Below are 22,079 nucleotides of genomic sequence, written 5' to 3'. Positions count from 1 at the left end.
ACATACTACATCATGGATGAAGCTCAAAAACATTATGTTAAATGAAAGAAGCCAGTCATAAAGTACCAAGTACTATACAATCCCATTTATATGAAAAGTCTAAAACAGACATGTTTGCAAATATAAAATGTAGATTAATGGTTGCTTCATGTGAGGGTGGAGACAGGGGAGGGAGATGGGTAGCAACTGATAACTACTTTTGAGAATGAAGACCCTCTAAAATCAGATAATAGTGATAACTGCACAGCTCTGTAAATATACTAAAAACCACTAAATCATATACTTTCAGCAGATCAATTTCATGATATACAAATTATATTTCAATAAAGCTGTTAGAAAAAGAAATAGAAATTTAAAATCAGGTATGGTGGTATGTGCCTGTTGTCTCAGCTACTTCGGAGGCTGAGGTGGGAGGACTGCTTGAGGCCAGGAGTTCAAGGCTGCCGTGAGCTATGATCACACCACTCATATAACATCCATTGTGAGATGCAAGTGAGATTGGAAAAGCTAGAGCTAGATGGTCACAAATATACTGCCAAGACCAAAAAAAAAAAAAAAAGAACATACACAGTATACCATTTACAGAAAGTTATGAATTAAAACAGCATTCAATATTGCTCAGGGACGAATACATATGCAATAAAAGCATGTTGAAAAGCAAAGGAATGATAAACACCAACTTCAGGATATTGACTATCTCTGAGAAGGAATCATAGGAATGGAACTGGGCTTCAAGTTGCATTTAGAACTGAAGGGAAAGAATAACGAAAGGGATTTAAGGCAGAACAGAGAAGAAGCCATTAGACAATCTTCTGTACACACATGCTGTGAATCAAGAAAAAAAGGCTTGATCAGGAACAGTGAGTGGAATAAGTGGTAAGGAAAAAAGCAGGTCAATTTTTGGGGCGGGGGTGGAGTCTGTAGAAAAAGGTAATTTGATGACCCCAAAATTAAAACAAACTCTATGATGGCAAGAGGCTCTCTATCCTCTATACTGCAAAGTCCAATCTACCTTCATCCTGTCCAAGGGCCCACCACACTCAGGAAAATCAAAACTCATTCTTTGTGTCCCCCAAGAGAGCAATCGGTAAATATTTCAGACCTGCTGGCCATACGATCTCAACTGCAACAACGAATATCTGCCTTTGAAGAGTGAAAGCAGCCATAAACAACACAACATGAACGGGCATGGCTGTATTCCAATAAAACCTGACTCACAAAAACAGGATGTCACTAGCTGGCTAATCCCTGCCCTAGTGCCTAGCACAAGAAAAGGCACAGCTCTTCATATGGAGTGGAGCTACATGAGAATTTCTACTTCTACTACCTAGGAAAAAAATAAAGTATGCAGTAGGTGGGTCCTAATTTTGAGAAAAGAGCTCCGAGTATTCCCAGTAAGAAAACTGAATATGTTTTCCCCTCAAGAGTACTGTAGATATGTCCAACACACTTACTATGTAACTTTAGAATTCCTTTCATCAAGAGAAGACTTTGATGCTCAACAAAGAACTGACTCCTCAAGAACCTTGTCCAATGCTATACCAACACATTTCCTGTTCAGTTAAAGAGAGATCCTTAATCAAAGGGCAGCTAAAAGGAGAGCCACTCTGAACCCTAAAACCAATGTATTTCAAGTAATGACTTTTAATTATTTTTTTGGATTCCCCAGATGACAGACTGAGCACACACTGCAGTCTTCCCTTTCTACCCCGAGAACACATGAAAGACCAAACAATCTACTGTATAACTACGGCAGAAAACCAGAATTTCTGTGGCTGAGAAATGATGAGGGATACCTAAAATATGGGGAACCAATAGCCCTAACTGAAGATGGAGCGCAGTACCTCCAATATGTGAGAAGAGATATGCTGCCAAAGGTGGGCTAACACAAGAGGGCTCCAGGCCCACAGAGGAGACTCAAGGAACAGCTTCTGGATGAGTCATCAGCGCCAGTCACAGGAACAGCCAGGTGGGTCAACTCCTGCCCTCTCCTCTCCCTTCACCCACCCAGGTCCCATGTGAGCCAGGCAACTTGAGAAAGGAGCTCCCAGAGAACATGATGGCTTAGGTTAGAAAGGCAGTGCAGTGCCCTGGCTGAGCAGCAATTCCCAGGAAGGAACAGAGAGCACCCATACCAGAAGGCTGGCAGTCAAGATAGCTCTGCCTAGTAGGAAGCCTGCTCCTTCATGACTTCATAGATAATAAAGTAGGGGATATATTTATTCCAAATAGGCAGCTGGGATATCATTCTATTGTGCATGAAAATGCCAAGAAATCAAGATAAAGAAGGTATTTAAAGAAGTAAATATACAAATAATGTTTGTATAAAATACATTACACAGGTTTTGAAGTCCTAAAATGAATTTCATGCCAACCTATAGTCCCAGTCAACCTTATGAAGATAAACCACCACCAATAGCTCAGTAGATGCATTATTTTTGTTTAAACCTACAAAGGATTTAAAAAGCAACATCAGAAAAACCACGAATCATGTCTGAGATTCCAGGGCCATAGGAGTATCCCACTGAGGGAAGTCACAGGCCAAACCATACAACTCAGTTTTAGATTTCCCTTAAAGAAGCTTGAACTATGAAAAGAAATTCAAAACATGGGTGATATTTTAGAGAGAAATGGCCAAAGAGCTAATGAAAAGTTTAAATTACAGCATTTTGGCTTAAAAATTCAACCTATAATAAGACATTTTGACACTTGTGCATGATTAGTATTTTTTCAAGTTGTACGTGTGTTAGATCTTCATTTTTATATGATATTAGTGAATGAGGACTAATAATTACCACTAGCATTTATGGAGCACTTAACATGTGATAAGCACTGTTACAAGGGCTTTTACTCATGGATTATTCCATTCTATACTCACAACAACCTTGTGAGGTCTGGAGTGTTCCACTTACAATTAAGAACACAAATGCTTAGAGAGGTTAAGTGGCTTTTCCAAAGTCACACTACTGCCAGGTTCAGGAACTAGGATTTAAAACCATGACTAAGAGATGGTACCTTAACCAGTATGTTAGACTAATTAATTGTAATTTCACTAGATTCAAAGTGATGTGGGCCGAGGTCTATGTTAAGTACTACACAGGATACAAAATAGGCAAGGTGTGTGACATTGATCATCATTCCCTACATAAAGTCTTATCAGAAGATTTTATTCCAACATGACAGCATGAAGAGCTTCAATGACCTGCTCCCCAGTGAAACTGGTTAAATATTACTTTTAAAACAAAAACATTCAAAGCCTTTGGAAATGATCCTGAGGGCAAACAGCAAGCAACTCAAGAAAACCTGTAAAAATTTTAGAACGAAATTCATTTGCAAAAGTGCACAGTAAAGTTTGAAAAAAAAAAAAACAAAAACACAGCTGTTCTCAAAAACAGTGAAAGTAGAGTGAGGCCGAGTGGCTCAGGTCGGTCATCAGCATTTTGGGAGGCTAAAGTGGGGGAATCACTTGCAACCAGGAGTTTAAGGCCAGCCTGGGGAACACAGAGACTCCCAGAGCCCCACCAAGAATCAGGCAGGGGGCCGGGTGCGGTGGCTCAAGCCTGTAATCCCAGCACTTTGGGAGGCCGAGACGGGCGGATCACGAGGTCAGGAGATCGAGACCATCCTGGCTAACACGGTGAAACCCCGTCTCTACTAAAAAAATACAAAAAAAAAAAACAAAAAAAACCTAGCCGGGCGTGGTGGCGGGCGCCTGTAGTCCCAACTACTCGGGAGGCTGAGGCAGGAGAATGGCGTGAACCCGGGAGGCGGAGCTTGCAGTGAGCTGAGATCCGGCCACTGCACTCCAGCCTGGGCGGCAGAGCGAGACTCCGTCTCAAAAAAAAAAAAAAAAAAAAAAAAAAAAGATTCAGGCAGGGGCAGTGGCATGTACCTGTAGTCCCAGGTACCCAGGAGATTAAGGCAGAGGGCTGCATGAGCCCAGGAGTTGGCAGATACAGTGAGCTGATTGTGCCACTACAGAACCATAGCCTAGGTGACAAAGTGAGACCCTACACACACACACACACACACACACACACAAACAAAGCCAGGCACAGTTGCTCACAACTATAATCGGAGCACTTCGGGAAACCAAGACAGAGCACTTGAGCCCAGGAGTTTGAGACCAGCCTAGGCAATATGGTGAAACCTCATCTCTACAAAAAATTAGCCAGGTGTGGTGGCACACCTGTAATCCCAGCTACTCAGGACGCTGAGCTGAGGTGGGAGAATCACCTGAGCCCAGGAAGTCGAAGACGCAGTGGGCCAAGATCACACCACTGCACCCCAGGCTGGGCAACAGAGTGAGACCCTGTCTCAAATACAAACAAACAAACCAAAACAGTGCAAGTTATGATGAAAAGCAATTGGGAGGAGACTAATGGATCTAATGAAGATACAGGCCTGGACTACAAGCTAGTTTGCAGAAGAAAACTAGGCATTAAGATGGCTGGGAGGAGCCCTCCTGGGTTTGGCACAAATACCAAACACTGACCTCAGAAACTAATCCCCGGAAAGATCTACAATTTAAGAGTTCGAGTTCAGCCTGGCCAACATGGTGAAACCCCATCTCTACTAAAAATATAAAAAATTAGCCGAGTGTGGTGGTGCATGCCTGTAGCCCCAGCTACTAGGGAGGCTGAGGCAGGAGAATCACTTGAACCCAGGAGATGGAGGTTGCAGTGAGCCAAGATCGTGCCACTGCACTCCAGTCTGGGTGACAGAGTGAGACTCCATCTCAAAATAAATAAATAAACAAACAAACAAACAAAGAAGGCCAATAGGTAGTGGGATAACATAAAAAGCAGTGAAGAAGTGGAAACAAACAAACAACAACAAAAGAACCCTGTCAACCAAGAATTCTCAGTCCAGGAAAGCTATGGTTCAAAACTGGGGTGACATGAAGACTCAGATGAACAAAAAGCTGACCGAATTGTTGCTAACAGACCACACTTTCAAAAACTACTAAACCAAGTTATTCCAGCTATAAAGTTACAAAAAGTTTACTAAAGTTACTAAGGCAAGTGACTCCAGATGGTAATGCAAGTCCATGCAAACAATAAGCACAAGTATATTTTCCCCTCCTTTATTAACTGAATTAAAAAGCAAATGTGTAAATATTATATAGTATAATGTTGAGCTTATAAGGTAGAATGTAATATACGTGTAACATATTTGCCCTAATAGCACAAAAGGGGTGGATGGAAACAAAGTTGCAGTGGGCTAAGGAAATGGCTGCAGATGGTAAAGTAACACTTAAAAAAAAGTATTGTTGGGTTATGTCAATATATGTAATATATATAACAATAATATACAAAGGGGGGATGGGAATTGAACTATATAGCAGTAAAGTTCAATAAATTTTAGCATATATTACTGAAATTAAGCTAGTATAAATCTGAATCTGATTCTGATAAGATACATAGGGTAATCTCTAGAACAATGACTTTGAAAAATATATATAGTGGAAAAAAATTACTAATGAAATTAGAATCCTTCTAGTAACTGGCCGCTGAATAAGAAAAGAAAAAAATTAGAATGCTATATTAGAAAATAGCCTCTCATTACAAAAGAAAGCACGAAGGAGAAAGAGAAAAATGACATGAGACATAAAAAAAACAAAAAGTAAAACGTAGCTCTATCAATAATTACATTAAAATGTGAATGGATCAAACAATCCAACAAAAAGGTAGCTTGTCAAAGCGGATTTTAAAACATGATCCAACTATGTGTTATATACAGGAGATATACTTGAGATTCAAACACCCAAAAGAGTAAAAGTAAATGGATGAGAAAAGATAATCATGCAGACAGCAACTACAAGAAAACTGGAGTGGCTATATTGATATCGGATAAAATAGACTAAAACAAATAAAAAAATGTTACTGGAGGTAGAAGGTCATTTTATAATGATAAAAAGTAAATCCATCAAGAAAAAGATGTAACAATTAAAAATACAGGTGCACCTAATAACAGCACCAAAATATACAAAACAAAACATATGGCAATTCAACACTGATAGCTGGAGACTTCAATATTCCACTTTCAATAACAGAACAAAACAGAAGATCAACATAAAAACAGATAACTTTAACAACACTATCAACAGAGACCTAACAGATGTTTATAGCACATTACACCTAACAACAGAATATACATTCTCAGGTGTACATGAAATATGCTCTCGAAAAAATTAAAAGCATAGAAATAATACAAAGTATATCCTCTGACCACAATGAAATTAGAAATCACTAAGAGAAAAAAAATTAGCAAATTCACAAATATGTGGAAATTAAACAACACTGTCAAATAACCAAGGGGTCTAGGAAGAAATCAAACAGGAAATCAGAAAATACTTTGGGATCAATACAAATGAAGACACAATATACAAAATGTTACGGAATACATATAAAGCAGTGTTCAGATGGAAATTTATAGTTGTAAATGCTTAGATTAAGAAATATCTCTTCAGAAGTATTTGGCTCTGAAAAAGTTAATTTAAAAAAAATCTCAAATCAATTACCTAACTTTCCACCTAAGATACCAAAAGAGAGTAAACTAAACCTAAAGCAAGCAGAAAGAATAAAAGATTAGAGCAGAAATTAATGAAAAGAAAATTCAAAAACAGAGAAAAAGCGAAACCAACAAAGCTAGTTTTTTAAAAAGATCAACCAAAAAATGACAAACCTTCTGCTAGTTTGATTAAGGAAAAAGGAAGGAAGATTCAAATTACTAGAATCAGAGACGAGAGCGGACATTACAGTTAACCTCATAAAAACAAAAAAAGGATGATAAAGAAACACTATAAATAGTCATACACCAACAAATTAGATAACTTAGATGAAATGGACAAATTACTAGAAAGACACAAACTACCAAAAATGATTCAAGAAAGAGATAATCCGAATAAACCTGTAACAAGTTAAAGAGATTAAATCAGTAATCCACAAATTATTCACAAAGAAAAGTCCAAGCCTAAATGGCTTCACGGCTGAATTACATCAGACATTCAAAAGAAGAATTAGTACAAATTCTTCATGAATTCTTCCCAACAATTCTGAACACATTTTATTGGGCCAATATGACCAATACCAAGACCACACAAAAACATAAAAGAAAAAACTGCAGACCAGCGTTTCTTATGAGCATGGATGCAAAAATCCTCAACAGAATACAGTCAGCTCTCCACATCTGTTGATTCTACTCTGTAGAATAGGCCAATCACGGATCGAAAATATTCAGGAAAAAAAATGGACAGTTGTGTTGGTACTAAACATGTGCAGACCTTTTCTTGTCATTATTCCCTAAACGATACAGTGTAACAACTACAGCATTTACATTGTACCAGGTATTTAAGTAACCTAGGGATTATTTAGAATATACGAGAAGATGTGCATAGATTATATGCAAATACTAAACCATTATATATCAGAAATTTGAGCCTCTATTGATTTTGGCATCCACAGGAGGTCCTGGAACCAATCCCTCACAGATACTGCAAGACGACTGGACTAGCAAACAGAAGTCAGCAATATATTAAACTATTATACACCACCACCAAGTAGGATTTATCCTAGAAATGCAAAGTTGGTTGAACATCCAAAAACCAATCAATGAAACACATCATATAAACAGATTGCAAAGCAAAATCACATGATCATCTTTATACAGAAAAAGCATTAGAAAAATCTAACACTTTCATGATTAAAAAAATACTCAACTAGAAATAGAATGGAAATTCTCAACATAAAGGGCATCTGCAAAACAAAACAAAACAAAAAATCCAACAGTTAACATCACACTTGGCGGTCAAAGCCTAAATGCTTTCCCTCTAAAATCAGGAACAAGACAAAGATGCCTGCTCTTGCCACTTCTATTCTGGAGGTTCCAGCCAGGGCAATTAGGCAGGAAAAAGAAAACGTATTGGTATTAGAAAAAAAGAAATTAAACTGTATTTGCACATGACATGATTTTCTATATAGAAAATCCTAAGGAATCTACTAGAAAATTATTAGGATATATGACTTCAGCAAGGTTATAGGATACAAAATCAATATATAAAAATAAATTACATTTCTATACACCTGCAATGAGTATTCCAAAAATAAAATTAAAACATTCTCACAATAGTATCAAAAAACTAGGGCTAAATCTAACAAAGAAATGCAAAATTTATATTTTGAAAACTACAAAACATTGTTGACAGAAATCAAAATAGTTCTAAATAAATAGAAAACATCCCATATTTATGGAACAGACGACTCAACATTAAGATGACAATACTCCTCAAACTGATTGACAAATTCAATGTGATCTATACCAGAATCCCAGCTGATTTATTTGTAGAACCTGACAAGCTGCTTATAAAATTTCATATAAAATTGCAAGGCAGCCGTAATAGCCAAAATAATCCTGGAAAAGAATAAAGTAGGAATCATACTCTATTTCCTGATTTCAAAGCTTACTACAAAGCAACAGTAATCAAGACAGTGTGGTCCTGGGACAAGGATAAACATTTAGATCAACGGAATGGAACTGAGTCCAGAAATAAATGCACATAGCTATTATTAGCTGATTTTTACATGGTGTCAAGATCATTTAACGGAGAAAAGAACAGTCTTCAACAAATGGCATAGGACAACTGGAGAGCCAATGCAAGAAAGTGAAGCTGGACTATTACTTCACACCTTAACTCAACTCAAACAACTCAAAATGGATCATGAACCTACATTTAAGAGCTAAAACTATAAAACTCTTCCAAAAAACAGGTGTAAATCTTTGTGACCTTGAATTTGGCAGTGGAATTCTTAGATATGCCACCAAAAGCACAAACGATAAAAAGAAAAAAGCAGATGAACTGTACTTCATCATCAAAATGTTAAACTTTTTTTTGTTTTTTGAGACTGAGTTGTGCTCTTGTTGCCCAGGTTGGAGTGCAATGGCGCGATCTTGGCTCACTGCAACCTCTGCCTCCTGGGTTCAAGCCATTCTCCTGCCTCAGCCTCCCGAGTAACTGGAATTATGGGTGCCCGCCACCAGGCCCGGCTAATTTTCTGTATTTTCAGTAGAGACACGGTTTCACCATGTTGGCCAAGCTGGTCTCAAACTCCTGTCCTCAAGTGATCGGCCCACCTCAGCATCCCAAAGTGCTGGGATTACAAGCCTGAGTCACCACGCCCGGACAAAATTTTAAACTTTTATTCTTCAAAGGACACCATCAAGAAAGTGGAAAGACAATCCACAGAATGTGGGAAAATATTTGCAAATCATTTATCTCATAAGGGGCTTATATTTGGAATATATTCTTTAAAACTCTTACAATTCAATAACAGGCCAACCCAATTTTTAAAAGGCAAAGAGGCCGGGTATGGTGGCTCACGCCTGTAATCCCAACACTTTGGGAGGCTGACGCAGGTGGATCATCTGAGCTCAGGAGTTCGAGACCAGCCTGGGCAATGTGGCAAAACTCTGTCTCAATCCAAAATACAAAAAGTTAGTCGGGTATGGTAGTGCCTGTCTGTAGTCCCAGCTACTCAGGAGGCTCAGGTGGGAGGATGAACTTGACCCTAGGAGATGGAGGTTGCAGTGAGCTGAGATTGTGCCACTATCCTCCAGCCTGGGTAACAAGAGTGAGACCCTGTCTCAAAGAAAAAGGGGGAAGAGGAGACAAAGAACCTAAATAGACATTTCTCCAAAAGATACACAGATGGCCAGTAAGCACATGAAAAGATGCTCAACACCACTAGTCATCAGGAAAATGCAAATCAAAACCACAGGAAATACCACGTCACACACCCACTAGAACGGCTAAAGCCAAGTCAGGTAACAAGTGTTGGCAAGTGTGGGATGGTTCTTTGGCTGGCCTTGGACCAACTCAGTTCCTTTTCTTGCTCATAGTTCTCAAAAGTGACTGTAGAATGTGATGGGAATGCAATATCCTGAAATAGGGAAGAACTGCCTAAAAATGTCCAGCCTTGCTCCTGTCCCTCCCAGGAATGTAACATCTTGAGTGATGGCACCACTGCCTGGGACAAGGTGGGCTCTGTACCTTTCACCCCCGGAAGCAGAACGTTTTTCAAAGCATTAGCTCAGTGTGTCACATGAACCCTGAGGTGTATAACCCAGAGTGGGCTGCCTTTTGGGGTTCCTCTGCCACCATGCAAGTGTGGCCCCTGCAGTCAAGACTCTATCTGCCCTGGGCACATTTCCTGAGCCATGGGGGACCCATTCAGAATGAATCCTAGGCTTCTGTTGTCCTTTACTGTCTATTTGTAAATAATAAACCCTCTTCATGTAACACTGTACGTGGATGTCCTTATCTTATCAGACTCAGACAAGTTGGTAAGCAGCACACAGTAAACATGCTTCACATCAAAAATGTGGAAAAACTGGGAACCCTCATACATTACTGGTGGGAATATAAAATAGTGCAATCACTTGAGGCTAGGAGTTCAAGACCAGTCAACACAGGGAAATTCCATCTCTTTAAAAAAAAAAAGTTAGCCAAGCATAGTGACACATGCCTCTAGTCCAAGATATTTGGGAGACTGAGGCAGGAGAATCGCTTGAGCCCAGGAGTTCAAGGCTGCAGAGAGCTATGATCATGCCATTGTACTCCAGCCTGGGCAACAGAGCGAGAACCTGGGAAAGCGGCTGGCAGTTCTTCAAATGATTAAACCATGTAATCCAGCAACTCTACCCCTAGGTATACACCCAAGAAAAATGAAAACATATCCACATAGAAATGTAACATGAATATTTAAAACAGCATTATTCATAATAGCCAAAAGATAGAAGCTGTTCAAATGTTTATCAACAGATAAATGGATGAACAAAATGTGGTATATCCATACAATGGCACAGTATTTGGCCATAAGCAAATAATAAAGTACTGAAACGTGCTACAACATGGGTGAACTTTGAAAACGTAATGTTAAGTGAAAGAAGCCAGCCAGAAATGACCATATTCTATAGATTCCTCTCACGTGAAAGTCCGGACTAGGAAAAATCTACACAGACATAAAGTAGATCAGTGGTTGCTTAAGGTTGGGAGAAGAGGTGACAGCAGATAGAGGGACAATAGCTAAAGAGTACAAGTTTCTTTTCAAGGTGATTAAAATGTTCTAAAATTGACTGTGGCGATGGATGCACACACTTGTGAAAATATTAAAAATCATTGAGCTGTACACTTTAAATGGGTGAATTTTATTGTATACAAATCATATCTCAACAAAGCTGTTTAAAGAATGTGGTAACCAGCTCCAAAAAAACAATCATATTGGAGAAAATAGAATGTAGGATAAGGATAAATGTCCGCCTTATTATTTTTCTCCCTTCCCTCAGAGTGATATCAGCCTATCACAAAAGTAGTACTCAATGAAATGGAAGAGAGAAAAGAGGCAGTGGAGGAAACCTGGATTTCATTACATGAAAACAGTAAGACCACACTGTACACTACAACGCAGCATCACCAAGAGTTAGACTCAAAAACATCTCTGCCTTTACTTGGACACATAAAGTACTAAAAATTAATTCACCAAATAAAATTCTGAAATCAGATTTCCCAAATAGTTGCCATTTAGCAAATGCTTCTGTACTAGGAATGTATAACTGGTATTAATACATCTAATCCACACAACCACCCTCTGTGATACACAGATAGCCAACTTTCACTATTCATGAATCCTGTGTTTGCAAATGTGTCTACTCACTGAAATCTATTTTTAACCCCAAAATTAATAATCATGGTACTTTCGCAGTCATTTGTGGACATGCACAGGGCAGTGAAAAATTGAGTCACCCAACACACACATTCCCAGCTGATAACAAATGAGGACACACAGCCTACTGGTTTCAGCCCTTGCACAGAGATCACCAGAGGGGAAAACTGTAGGGAGCAGCAGTGTAGCGTAGTGTGATAACTTACATCAAATTTTGCCTGAGAATGGCTCCTTCCTGATTCTTCACTTGAAGAACTGCAATATTACTTATACAAAGTCCATTAAGGAAAAGCCTAACTTAGGAGCACACTTTTGTAACAGAAAGCAGAGTCTCGGCCAATCACAGCAGTTGAGCTTCAGTCAATCACAGGTTGCCAACTTACCTGGCCATATTCAAATAAGCCAAAGATCAAACTGTTTTTATATCTCACTTCCGTTTTCGAGAGCTCCCCAAACCTCTTCTGGTTCTGAGGGCCACTCAATTGGCAAACTGTTCACTGCTCAATTAAACTGTGTTATTTGATTTATCTAGGGCCCAGGCATGGTGGCTCATGCCTGTAATCCCAGCACTTTGGGAGGCTGAGGCAGGCAGATCGCCTGAGGTCAGGAGTTCAAGATCAGCTTAGCCAACGTGGTGAAACCTCTACTAAAAACACAAAAATTAGCCAGGCGTCATGGCGCACATTGGTAGTCCCAGCTACTTGGGAGGCTGAGGAAGGAGAATAGCTTGAACCCAGGAGGTAGAGGTTGCAGTGAGCAGAGATCGCCCCACTGCACTCCAGCCTGGGCGACAGAGCAAGACTCCATCTTCAAAAAAAAAAAAATTTATCTTGGGGTTTGGTTTTAACAAGAAGCTCCAGCTCTCCAGAGTTTAGGCATTTAAGTCATTTTCCGATGGTCAGAAAGCTGATAAATGGAAGACTGTATGAGCCAAGCAGTTAAAGTACATGAAGTGAAGAAGCTGATGATTGAATCAGTAAAGAGTACTTAGTAAGTAAGCAAAGAGAATAAAATGAAATCATAAAAACACAACCTAAGGCCGGGCGCGGTGACTCACACCTGTAATCCCAGGAAGTCAGGAGATCAAGACTATCCTGGCTAACGTGGTGAAACCCCGTCTCTACTTAAAAAAAAAAAAAATAAAACACAAAAAATTAGCTGGGTGCGGTGGCGGGCACCTGTAGTCCCAGCTACTGAGGCAGGAGAATGGCGTGAACCCAGGAGGCGGAGTCTCGCTCTGTCGCCCAGGCTGGAGTACAGTGGCATGATCTCAGCTCACTACAACCTCAGTCTCCCGGGTTCAAGTGATTCTTGTGCCTCGGCCTCCTGAGTAGCTGGGTTTACAGGTGTCGTACCACTACGTTCGGCTAATTTTTTTTTTGTCACTTTTTTAGAGATAGGGTTTCACTATGTTGTCCAGGCTGCTCTCAAACTCCTGGCCTCAAATGATCCATTTTCCTCAGCTTCTCAAAGTGCTGGGATTGCAGGTGTGAGCCAACGTGCCTGGCCATCAATAATCATTTTAAATATAAATGTTCTAAATGGCCCAATTACAAAGCAGACTAGAAAAACAATTTGGTGGTTCCTCAAAATGCTAAACACAGAATTACATGATCCAATGATTCCACTCATAGGTACACACTCAAAAGAATTGAAAGCAGGGACTAAAAAAGATACTTGTACACCAATGTGCACAGCAGTGTTATTCATAATAGCCTAAAGGTAGAACCAGTCAAAAGTGTCCAGAGTGTGACATATACTCCCATATACTCCCACATACAATGGGAGTATCATTCAGCTTTAAAAAGGAATAAAATTCTGAGACATGCAACAACATGGACAAACCTTGAAAACACTATGCTAAGAGATATAAGCCAGACACAAAAGGAAAAATATTATGATTTCATTTACATAAGGTAGCTAGAATAGGCAAATTTATAAAGACAGAAAGTCGGGAGGGGGACAAGGAGTTACTGTTTAACGGGTAGAGTTTCTGTTTGGGATGATAAAATTGTTCTGGAAATAGACATTGGTAACAGTTGCACAACAACGTGAACATACTTGGTTCCATTGAATTGTACACTTAAAAACAGTCAAAAAGGTAATTTTATGTTATGTATGTTTTACCCCAATAAAAAGAGGGGGCAGAGATTCTCAAACTGTGTTAAAAAGCCAGACCCAACTGTTATGTTACCTACAAAAATGTCCACTGTAAACATAAAGATGCAAACAGACTAAAATAAAAGGATAGAAAAAAATACACCATGCTAACACTAATCAGAATAACTGGCTGTATCAATGACGAATAAAATAGATTTCTGAGCAAATATTAACCAAAAATAGTGAAGGTCATTTCATGATAAGCATATTATTCATCAAAAAACTAGAACAATGTTAAGCATTTATGTACCTAATAAAAGAGCTTCAAAATACACGGAGCAAAAACCAACAGAACTGAAAGGAGAAACAGGAAAATCCAAAGGTTATAGTCAAAATTTCACAGCAGCAAAAAATGTATCCTTTTCAAATGCACATAAACCATTCATAGAGACCATATTCTGAACCAGTCTGATAAACTTTAACAGAACTCAAATTAAGTATGATCTCTGATAAGTGAATTAAATTAAAAATCACTAACGGGAAAAAATACCTGGAAAATCTCCCGTGTGTGAAAATTAAGTAACACTCTTAAATAACCAATGGGCCAAAGGGAGTTCTAGACTATATTTCTAAATGGATGAAAATGAAAATACAACATGTCAATATTTGTGGCACACTGTTTAAACAATATCTAGAAGGCAACTTATGGCACTCAAGATCTGTATCAAGGCCGGGCACGGTGGCTCAAGCCTGTAATCCCAGCACTTTGGGAGGCCGAGACGGGCGGATCACGAGGTCAGGAGATCGAGACCATCCTGGCTAACACGGTGAAACCCCGTCTCTACTAAAAAATACAAAAAACTAGCCGGGCGAGGTGGCGGGCGCCTGTAGTCCCAGCTACTCGGGAGGCTGAGGCAGGAGAATGGCGGAAACCCGGGAGGCGGAGCTTGCAGTGAGCTGAGATCGTGCCACTGCACTCCAGCCTGGGCGACAGAGCGAGACTCCGTCTCAAAAAAAAAAAAAGAAAGATCTGTATCAAAGAAGAAATGTCTCAAAACAATGACCTCAGCTTCTACCTTAATAAACAAGGAGAAGAAAAAACAAGTTAAACCCAAAGTAAGCATAACAAGGAAATAAATATAAGAGCAGAATCAAAGAAATAGAAAACAGAAAAACGATAAAGAAAAACAATGAAACCAAAAGCTAGTTATCTGAGAACAGTATAGCCAGACTGATAATGGGGCAAAACAAAGAAAGCAGAATTACAAGTATCAGGAATGAGAGACAGAACATCACTACAGATTCTAACAATATTAAAAGGATAATAATAAGTTAATAGGAAGAAAAAACAAAAGAGAAGTAAAAACAGAAGGAGTGAAAACATTTTTAACAAAAAAAAGGATAGTAAGAAAATACTGTGAACAACTTTATGTCAGCCAATTCAACTACTTAGATCAGGGGTGTCCAATCTTTTGGCTTCCCTGAGCCACTTTGGAAGAAGAACTGTCTTGGGCCGCTAATACTAACGATAGCTGATGAGCTGAAAAAAAAGAAAAAGTCTGTGCATAAATCTCATGATGTTTTAAGAAAGTTTACGAATTTGTGCTGGGCAGGATTCAAAGCATCCTGGGCCACATGCAGCTCGCAGGCCACAGGTTGGACAAGCTTGACTTAGATGAAATGGGCAAAACCTGTGAAAGATACAAACTAAAAAAGCTCATCCAAAAATAAATAAATAGGTAACCTCAATAGTTCTAGATCTACTAAAGAAACTTAATTTGCAGCTTAAAGCCTTCCTACAAAACTCCAAGTCCAGATGGCTTCACTGGTAAATTATATCAAATATTTTAGGAAGAAACAACACTAACTCTATACAAACTCTTCCAAAAAACTGAAGGAACTCAATTTGAGGTCAACATTATTCTGACATCTGAACTAGACATTAAGAGTGCTACAAATATCTTTTGTGAACAGAGACATAAAAATTCTCAAGACAACTTTAGCAAACTGATTTCAACAGTATATAAAAATAATACAACATGATCAAGTGGGGTTTAATCCAAGGAATGCAAGGTGGCTTTAGGATTTAAAGACCGATAATTCACCACATAATTAGACCAAAAAATGGAAACCACAGAATGAACTAAAACTATAAAACTTCTCTAAGAAAACACAAGAGACTTTGGCTTTGACAAACGATTTCTTAAATACAAAAAGCAGAAATATAAAGGGAAAAAATTAATCAGACTTCACTATAATTTTTAAATGTTTGCTCCCAAGACATTGTTAAGAAGTAAAAAGACAAGCCACAGATTAAAAGAAAACATTTGCAAAAGATATATCAAACTAAAGATTTCCACCTAGAATATGTAACAAACTCTACATTTAAGTAAGACAACCGAAGGTAAAAATGGGCAAAAGATCTGAACAGATGCCTCACCTCGCCCGTGATAATATACAGAAAGCAAACAAGCATCTGAGGGAAATGCAACTTAAAACCACAATAAGGTAACAGTACACTGGAATACCTAAAACTAAAAGGGCTAACCATATCAAGTGCTGGTGAGGAAGTTGAGCAACTGGAACCCTGATATGCTGCTGCTGCCAACGTAAAATGGCACAACCAGTATGAAAAACAAAAAGTCTGGCAGGTTTTTCTATTTAAGTAACCACACACCTACTATACAATCCAACCATTTCACTCCTAATCTTTTTTCCCCCAAATAAATGAAAGTGTATTTCCCTACAAAGACTTGTACACAGATGTTCATAGGTTTCTTTTTCTGAAAGCCAAAAACTGGAAACAATCCCAATGTTCATCAATCATCTGAATAAATAAATAAAATGTGGTGTATCTACACACAGAATACTATCCAAAAATTAAAAGATGAGGCAGGCAGACCACTTGAGGTTAGGAGTTCAAGACCAGCCTGGCCAACATGGTGAAACTCCGTCCCAACTAAAAATACAAAAATTAGCCAGGTGTGGTGGCATGCGCCTGTAATCCCAGATGCTCGGAAGGCTGAGGCAGGAGAATTGCTTGAACCCGGAAGGTGGAGGTTGCAGTGAGCCCAGATTGCACCACTGCAGTCCAGCCTGGACAAAAGAGCAAGACTCCATCTCAAAAACAAGGGAAAAAAAAAAGAAACTACTTACACATACAATAATGGATGAATTTCAAAATAAATATGATGAATGAAAGTAACTGAGGCAAAAAATGAGTATATACTAAATAATCTCATTTATAAAAAATTATAGAAAATGAAAACTTATCGATAGGGTCAGAAAGCAAATCAGTCAGTGGTTGACAAGACAGGTGGCAGGGAGGGATGGTAGAAAGGAACTACAAAAGGGCAGAAGGAATGTTTTGGAGGTCACGTTCACTGTCTTGGTTGTGCTGGTTTCACAGATGTATGCACTGTATTAAATTATACACTTTAAGCCCAGGAGTTTGAGGCTGCAGTGAGCCGTGATTGCACACTACATTCCAGCCTGGTGACAGAGCAAGACCTCATCTTTAAAGAAAGTTAAAAAAAAAAAAAAAAAATTGTACACTTTAATTACCTGCAGTTGATTCTATGTCAAGTATATCTCAACAAAGCTGCAAAAAGGCCAAAGGCTGGTGGAGGTTTCAAGGAAAGCCAGAGAATGAGAGAGAAAATAAAAATAAGAATACATGAGTCTAGGAGAACCAGTATCCTGAGTCTGGAAAGGGAAGAGAAAAACGTCAAGAAATCATCAAACAGCATTCCCTAAAATGCTGTTTGAAGAACATAAGACTCCAGACTCAGAGTGAGCCACGTACTGATCAAAATGAATCTGAATTTAAAATAACATCTATACCTAGGTACCTAATAATGAAAGTTTACACTATCAAGAAAAAGATCTTTTTAAAATCTAGAAAGGAAAACTGATCACAAAAGAATGAAAGCATACGAGCACAGAAATGAAGTCCTTCTGGTTTCCACACTAGCTCTGACATTTATCAGCTGAGGGACCTTGGTATCTATGATACTCTACCCTGCTGTGTTTCCATTTTCTCATCTGTAATAATAATAAACAAAAATAATCATTATTTTTCTGAGACGGAATTTCGCTATATCACCAGGCTGGAGTGCGGTGGCCCGATCTCAGCTCACTGCAACCTCCGCCTCCCGGGTTCAAGGGATTCTCCTACCTCAGCCTCCCAAGTAGCTGGGACTACTGGCACGCCACCACACGCAGCTAATTTTTGTATTTTTAGTAGAGACGGGTTTCACCATGTTAGCCAGGATGGTCACCCACCTCAGCCTCCCAAAGTGCTGGGATTACAGGTGTGAGCCACCATAACATAATAACAATATTGGTTGTCTCTAAATATCATGCTTCTATTATTTGTACGTAATAAAAATAATTACAACAGTAGGAGTCATGTGGTTGTAAGGATCAAACAAGTTAATAAAGTTCTTAAGACAACGGTAAATGCTATATAACTGCTGGTTGAATAAATATATCACATTAACACCGAACTTGTCATCAACAACACTAGATGAGAGAGTACAAAAGAACAATTTCTTTCAAAGTTTTCAGGGAACCTAATACTAAAACTCGAATTCCTGGCCAGGTGCGATGGCTCATGCCTGTAATCCCAGCACTTTGGGAGGCAGAGGCTGGTGGATCACCTGAGGTCAGGAGTTCAAGATCAGCCTGCCCAACATGGTGAAATCCCATCTCTACTAAAAATACAAAAATTAGCTAGGCATTGTGGCGCACCTGTAGTCCCAGCTACTTGGGAGGCTGAGGCAGGAGAACAGCTTGAACCCGGGAGGTGGAGGTTGCAGTGAGCCAAGATCACACCACTGCACTCCAGCCTGGGTGACAGAGCTAGATGCTGTCTCAAAGAAAAAAAAAAAAACCTCGAAATCCATGCCTAGCTAATGATCACTCACGTGTATAAGGGTAGAATGGAGCTATTTTGGGGCCTACAATGACTCGGAAATCTCACATCCCACACAGCATTTCTTAAGAATTAAGAATAAAAACTAAGAAAAGATTTAAAGGAAGAAAGACGGGCCAGGTGCCATAGCTCACGCCTGTAATCCCAGCACAAGGGGGGCCCAGGCAGGCGGATCATGTGACGTCACGACAGAAAACAGCATAGCCAACATGGCAAACCCCGTCTCTACTAAAAATACAGAAAAAAAAAAAAAAAAAAAGCCAGGTGTGTTGGCTCATGCCTGTAATCTCAGCAATGTGGGAGGCTGAGGCAGGCGGATCACCTGAGATCAGGAGTTCAAGACAAGCATGACCAACATGGCAAAACCCTGTCTCTACTAAAAAAAAAAAAAAAAAAAATTAGCTGGGCGTGGTGGCGCACACCTGTAGTCCTAGCTGCTCCGGAGGCTGAGGCATGAGAATGGCTTGAACCCAGGAGGCCGGAGGTTGCAGTGAGCCACTATCACGCCACTGTACTCCAGCCTAAGAGACAGAAGAAGACTCCGTTTCTAAAACAAATGAAGAAAGATGCTGATCCAGAAAACAGTACCTCCCACTGAAGAAAGATACGACAGCAATAATAATAATAAAATCCCAGATGCAGCTTTCCAGCAAGCCTACAGAATAGCCAGGTATGACAGCAACAAAAATAAAGAAGACCCCAAGGAGGACTCTTCAAGAAGAAAGACTCTTGATAGACTACCTGGTAAAATAGAGTTTGGGTGCAGAAAGATGTAAAGTGGAAAAAAAAAGGCATCCCCAGGGAAAAAGACAAAAGCAGCACAAAAAACAAAATCGCAGTACATAACTTGAATCCACACAGTGTCAACGCTCAACTATCCGATTTGATTTTTCAGCTTTTTAAATCTGTATAGTCAAAGCCCTGATCATTTAATTTTGGATGCTCACAACGCAAAGTACAGCTGACAAACTTGAGGTGAAAGGGAAGAAAAGCTAAGATCGACCTTAGAAAGCATTAAGTCAAGGGATACTTTACACAGGTGATGGAATGAAAAAGGCAAATTACTTAGTTATAAAGCTTACCAATGAAATATAGTGATTTACTCCATTAACAGTATAGAGGGAGGCTGAATAAGTGACTAAATCCTCTCCTATCCAGCTAGAATTCAACAGATCTAAAAGCGATAAAGTATAAGTATACTTAGAGACAGAACCAAAACAGTTAAAAGTGGAGAAATGGGATGAGAAGGGGTAGAGCAAGAACTGTTGCTTTTTGTTTAAGTTACCACGTAAAAGTTCAATAAAGTTCGATTAAAATTTTACAAAGGAAGCAAGCATTCAATTTAGCAGTTGCTTTTTGAAAAAAAAAAAAAAACAAGAAATAGTGGGAATGTCACTAAAACAAGGCTTTTGGTTCCTCCTTGGATAGAAGCCAAGAAAGTTTAAAAAAAAAAAAAAAGCAGAAATAAGTTCACACTGACAGGCAAGCACTGCCTTCAAAAACCAAGGAGTGAGGTACGCATGATGTGCCTCCGAACATTTCCAATCCAGAAATTCTAATTAAGTGTACAAAATCGAACTCGCACGGAATGATGAAAACAATAAAAACAAAACTCAATAATGGCCAAAAATCTACTTACATATTAACAACAAAAATTGTACTGCTCGAGTATATCCAGCAATCTTGAAATTTTCAACAAGCACCCACCCTGTCCAGTAGTCGGGGCACACAGAGAAGGGTAACTTCTCAGAATTCTATAGCGTTCGTCCTGGACCTGACATACTGTTTTCAGCGCCCAATCTAACCAGAACAACAAATGGTCCTGAACACTAGGAGAAAACCTTTCAGGCACGACTGATAAACAACGAAAAGCTCGCCGCCAGGGATTCCTTTAAAAGGTTGTCAAAAAGCAGGCCTCCGAATCCGTGCATCCGTAACCCGCTAGCTCAGCCGACCTGGCATGCATTGCTCAACAGCCTCTGAACCTCTTCCGAGACCCAAAATGCGCGGTCTCGAGAGGAAACAAAGCAGTGGGCGGGGCCTTCCGGTGCCGGGAAAAAGCGGGTAGGGGAGGAGCGGCCCTCCGAGTTCAGAACCAGATAGGCCCTTGCCCAGCCGAGGGTCCCGAATCCCTAGCCCCCGGGGTCCTGAATCCCACAGCCCGCGTCCCACCGCGTGTGGGGCTGCGACTGCTCGCGAGGCTGGCAGCAGGGCGCGAGCTCCGGCAAGGCTCCCCGGGGGCAGGCGGCGGAGCCCGAGGGCCGCGGCCTAGACATGCCAGGACCCCCGGCTCGAGTGTGGCGGCCGCCTGGAGCCTCCTCACCTTCTCTTCCACGCAGTTGACTATGATGGACGGGTACTTGCGGCTGAGCCAGCGGAAGAACGCCGGGACTCCCATAGCTGCACACGGCTGGAGGCGGTGGCTGCCCGGCTGACGAGCGTAACCAAAGAGACGGGAGCGGCGGCTGAGGGCACCAGCACTTCCTCCCACGTGCGCCCCTGAGACCGGAAGTGACGTCACGGCGCCGCCGCCGGGGAAACTGGGAAGGAGGCTCGGCTGGGTGACGGAGCTCCGGAAAAGGGCCTGGCCGGGCTGCTTGTCGGAAGCGGGGTCCGGCGGCGGACTGGGTAGCGAAGGCTGCAGCTCGCCCTCGGTGGTCCCAGCCACGGAGCGCGAAGCCGAGCGCGTCTGAGTCGCGGGGACTCATGGGCGACTACTCTGCCGCGGCTCCGCCGGGGTCTCCCAGCCCCAAGCCCTCCGGCTCCCTGAGCGCAGAATCTCTGCGCTCTGCATGCCCGGGGGGAGGTCTCCCTTTCCCGTTTGGTTACCTCTTGTTTGGAAGAACATGTCTTCTTTTGCCTCCATTCTCACCTATCTCTATCTAGGATAGAATCGAAGCATCAAAACTCACTCGTTATTTCCATTTCCTGGTTTCTCCTGGTTTTGTGCCACAGTACGTAACTGGACTATCGAAAGGAGCATTTTAAAGTATTTTACAGTAATAATGGCTGGTTTGCACCAACAATTTGCTTCTTATTTATGCAAATAAATAATTATAATAGTTACCGAATGGAATCTAGCCGGGGTTTAGCATCCAATACAACCTTCTAGCTACAATTATGGGTATAAACTAATTGCTAATGTGATTTTCCAGCATTTTCTGAGCGTTTACAGTGTACCAAGACATTGACTAAGGGATTGCCCTGTGTAATCATCACTTGAGCCTTGTGAGGGTACTGTTAGCACCCTCGTGTAAATGACAAGAAAGCCAGGTTATAGAGGGGTTAAGTCACTTACGCACATAGCTTGTTTCAATTCAAGC

The 22,079-nt window shown here is 40.4% G+C and overlaps 1 protein-coding gene across 3 annotated transcripts in view; it reads right to left on the bottom strand.

The window, feature by feature from the left end:
• XRN2 (5'-3' exoribonuclease 2) overlaps positions 1-21,824 on the bottom strand; it is an 87,346-nt gene extending 65,522 nt beyond the window's left edge. The window contains exon 1 of one of the 3 annotated variants that reach the window (XM_050745432.1): positions 21,080-21,824. In XM_050745432.1, the coding sequence (XP_050601389.1) occupies positions 21,080-21,464 (385 nt within the window). In that variant the 5' untranslated portion in view covers positions 21,465-21,824. Of the gene's footprint in view, positions 1-20,395 lie in introns of all 3 variants that reach the window. The other 2 variants (XM_050745431.1, XM_050745433.1) reach the window with 2 other exon arrangements.
• Between the last annotated feature and the right edge of the window lie 255 nt (positions 21,825-22,079).

The sequence above is a fragment of the Macaca thibetana genome, chromosome 10 (genome assembly GCF_024542745.1).
Source record: "Macaca thibetana thibetana isolate TM-01 chromosome 10, ASM2454274v1, whole genome shotgun sequence".
In the NCBI taxonomy this organism is placed as follows: domain Eukaryota; kingdom Metazoa; phylum Chordata; class Mammalia; order Primates; family Cercopithecidae; genus Macaca; species Macaca thibetana.
This window is presented reverse-complemented; position numbering and strand designations above follow the sequence as displayed.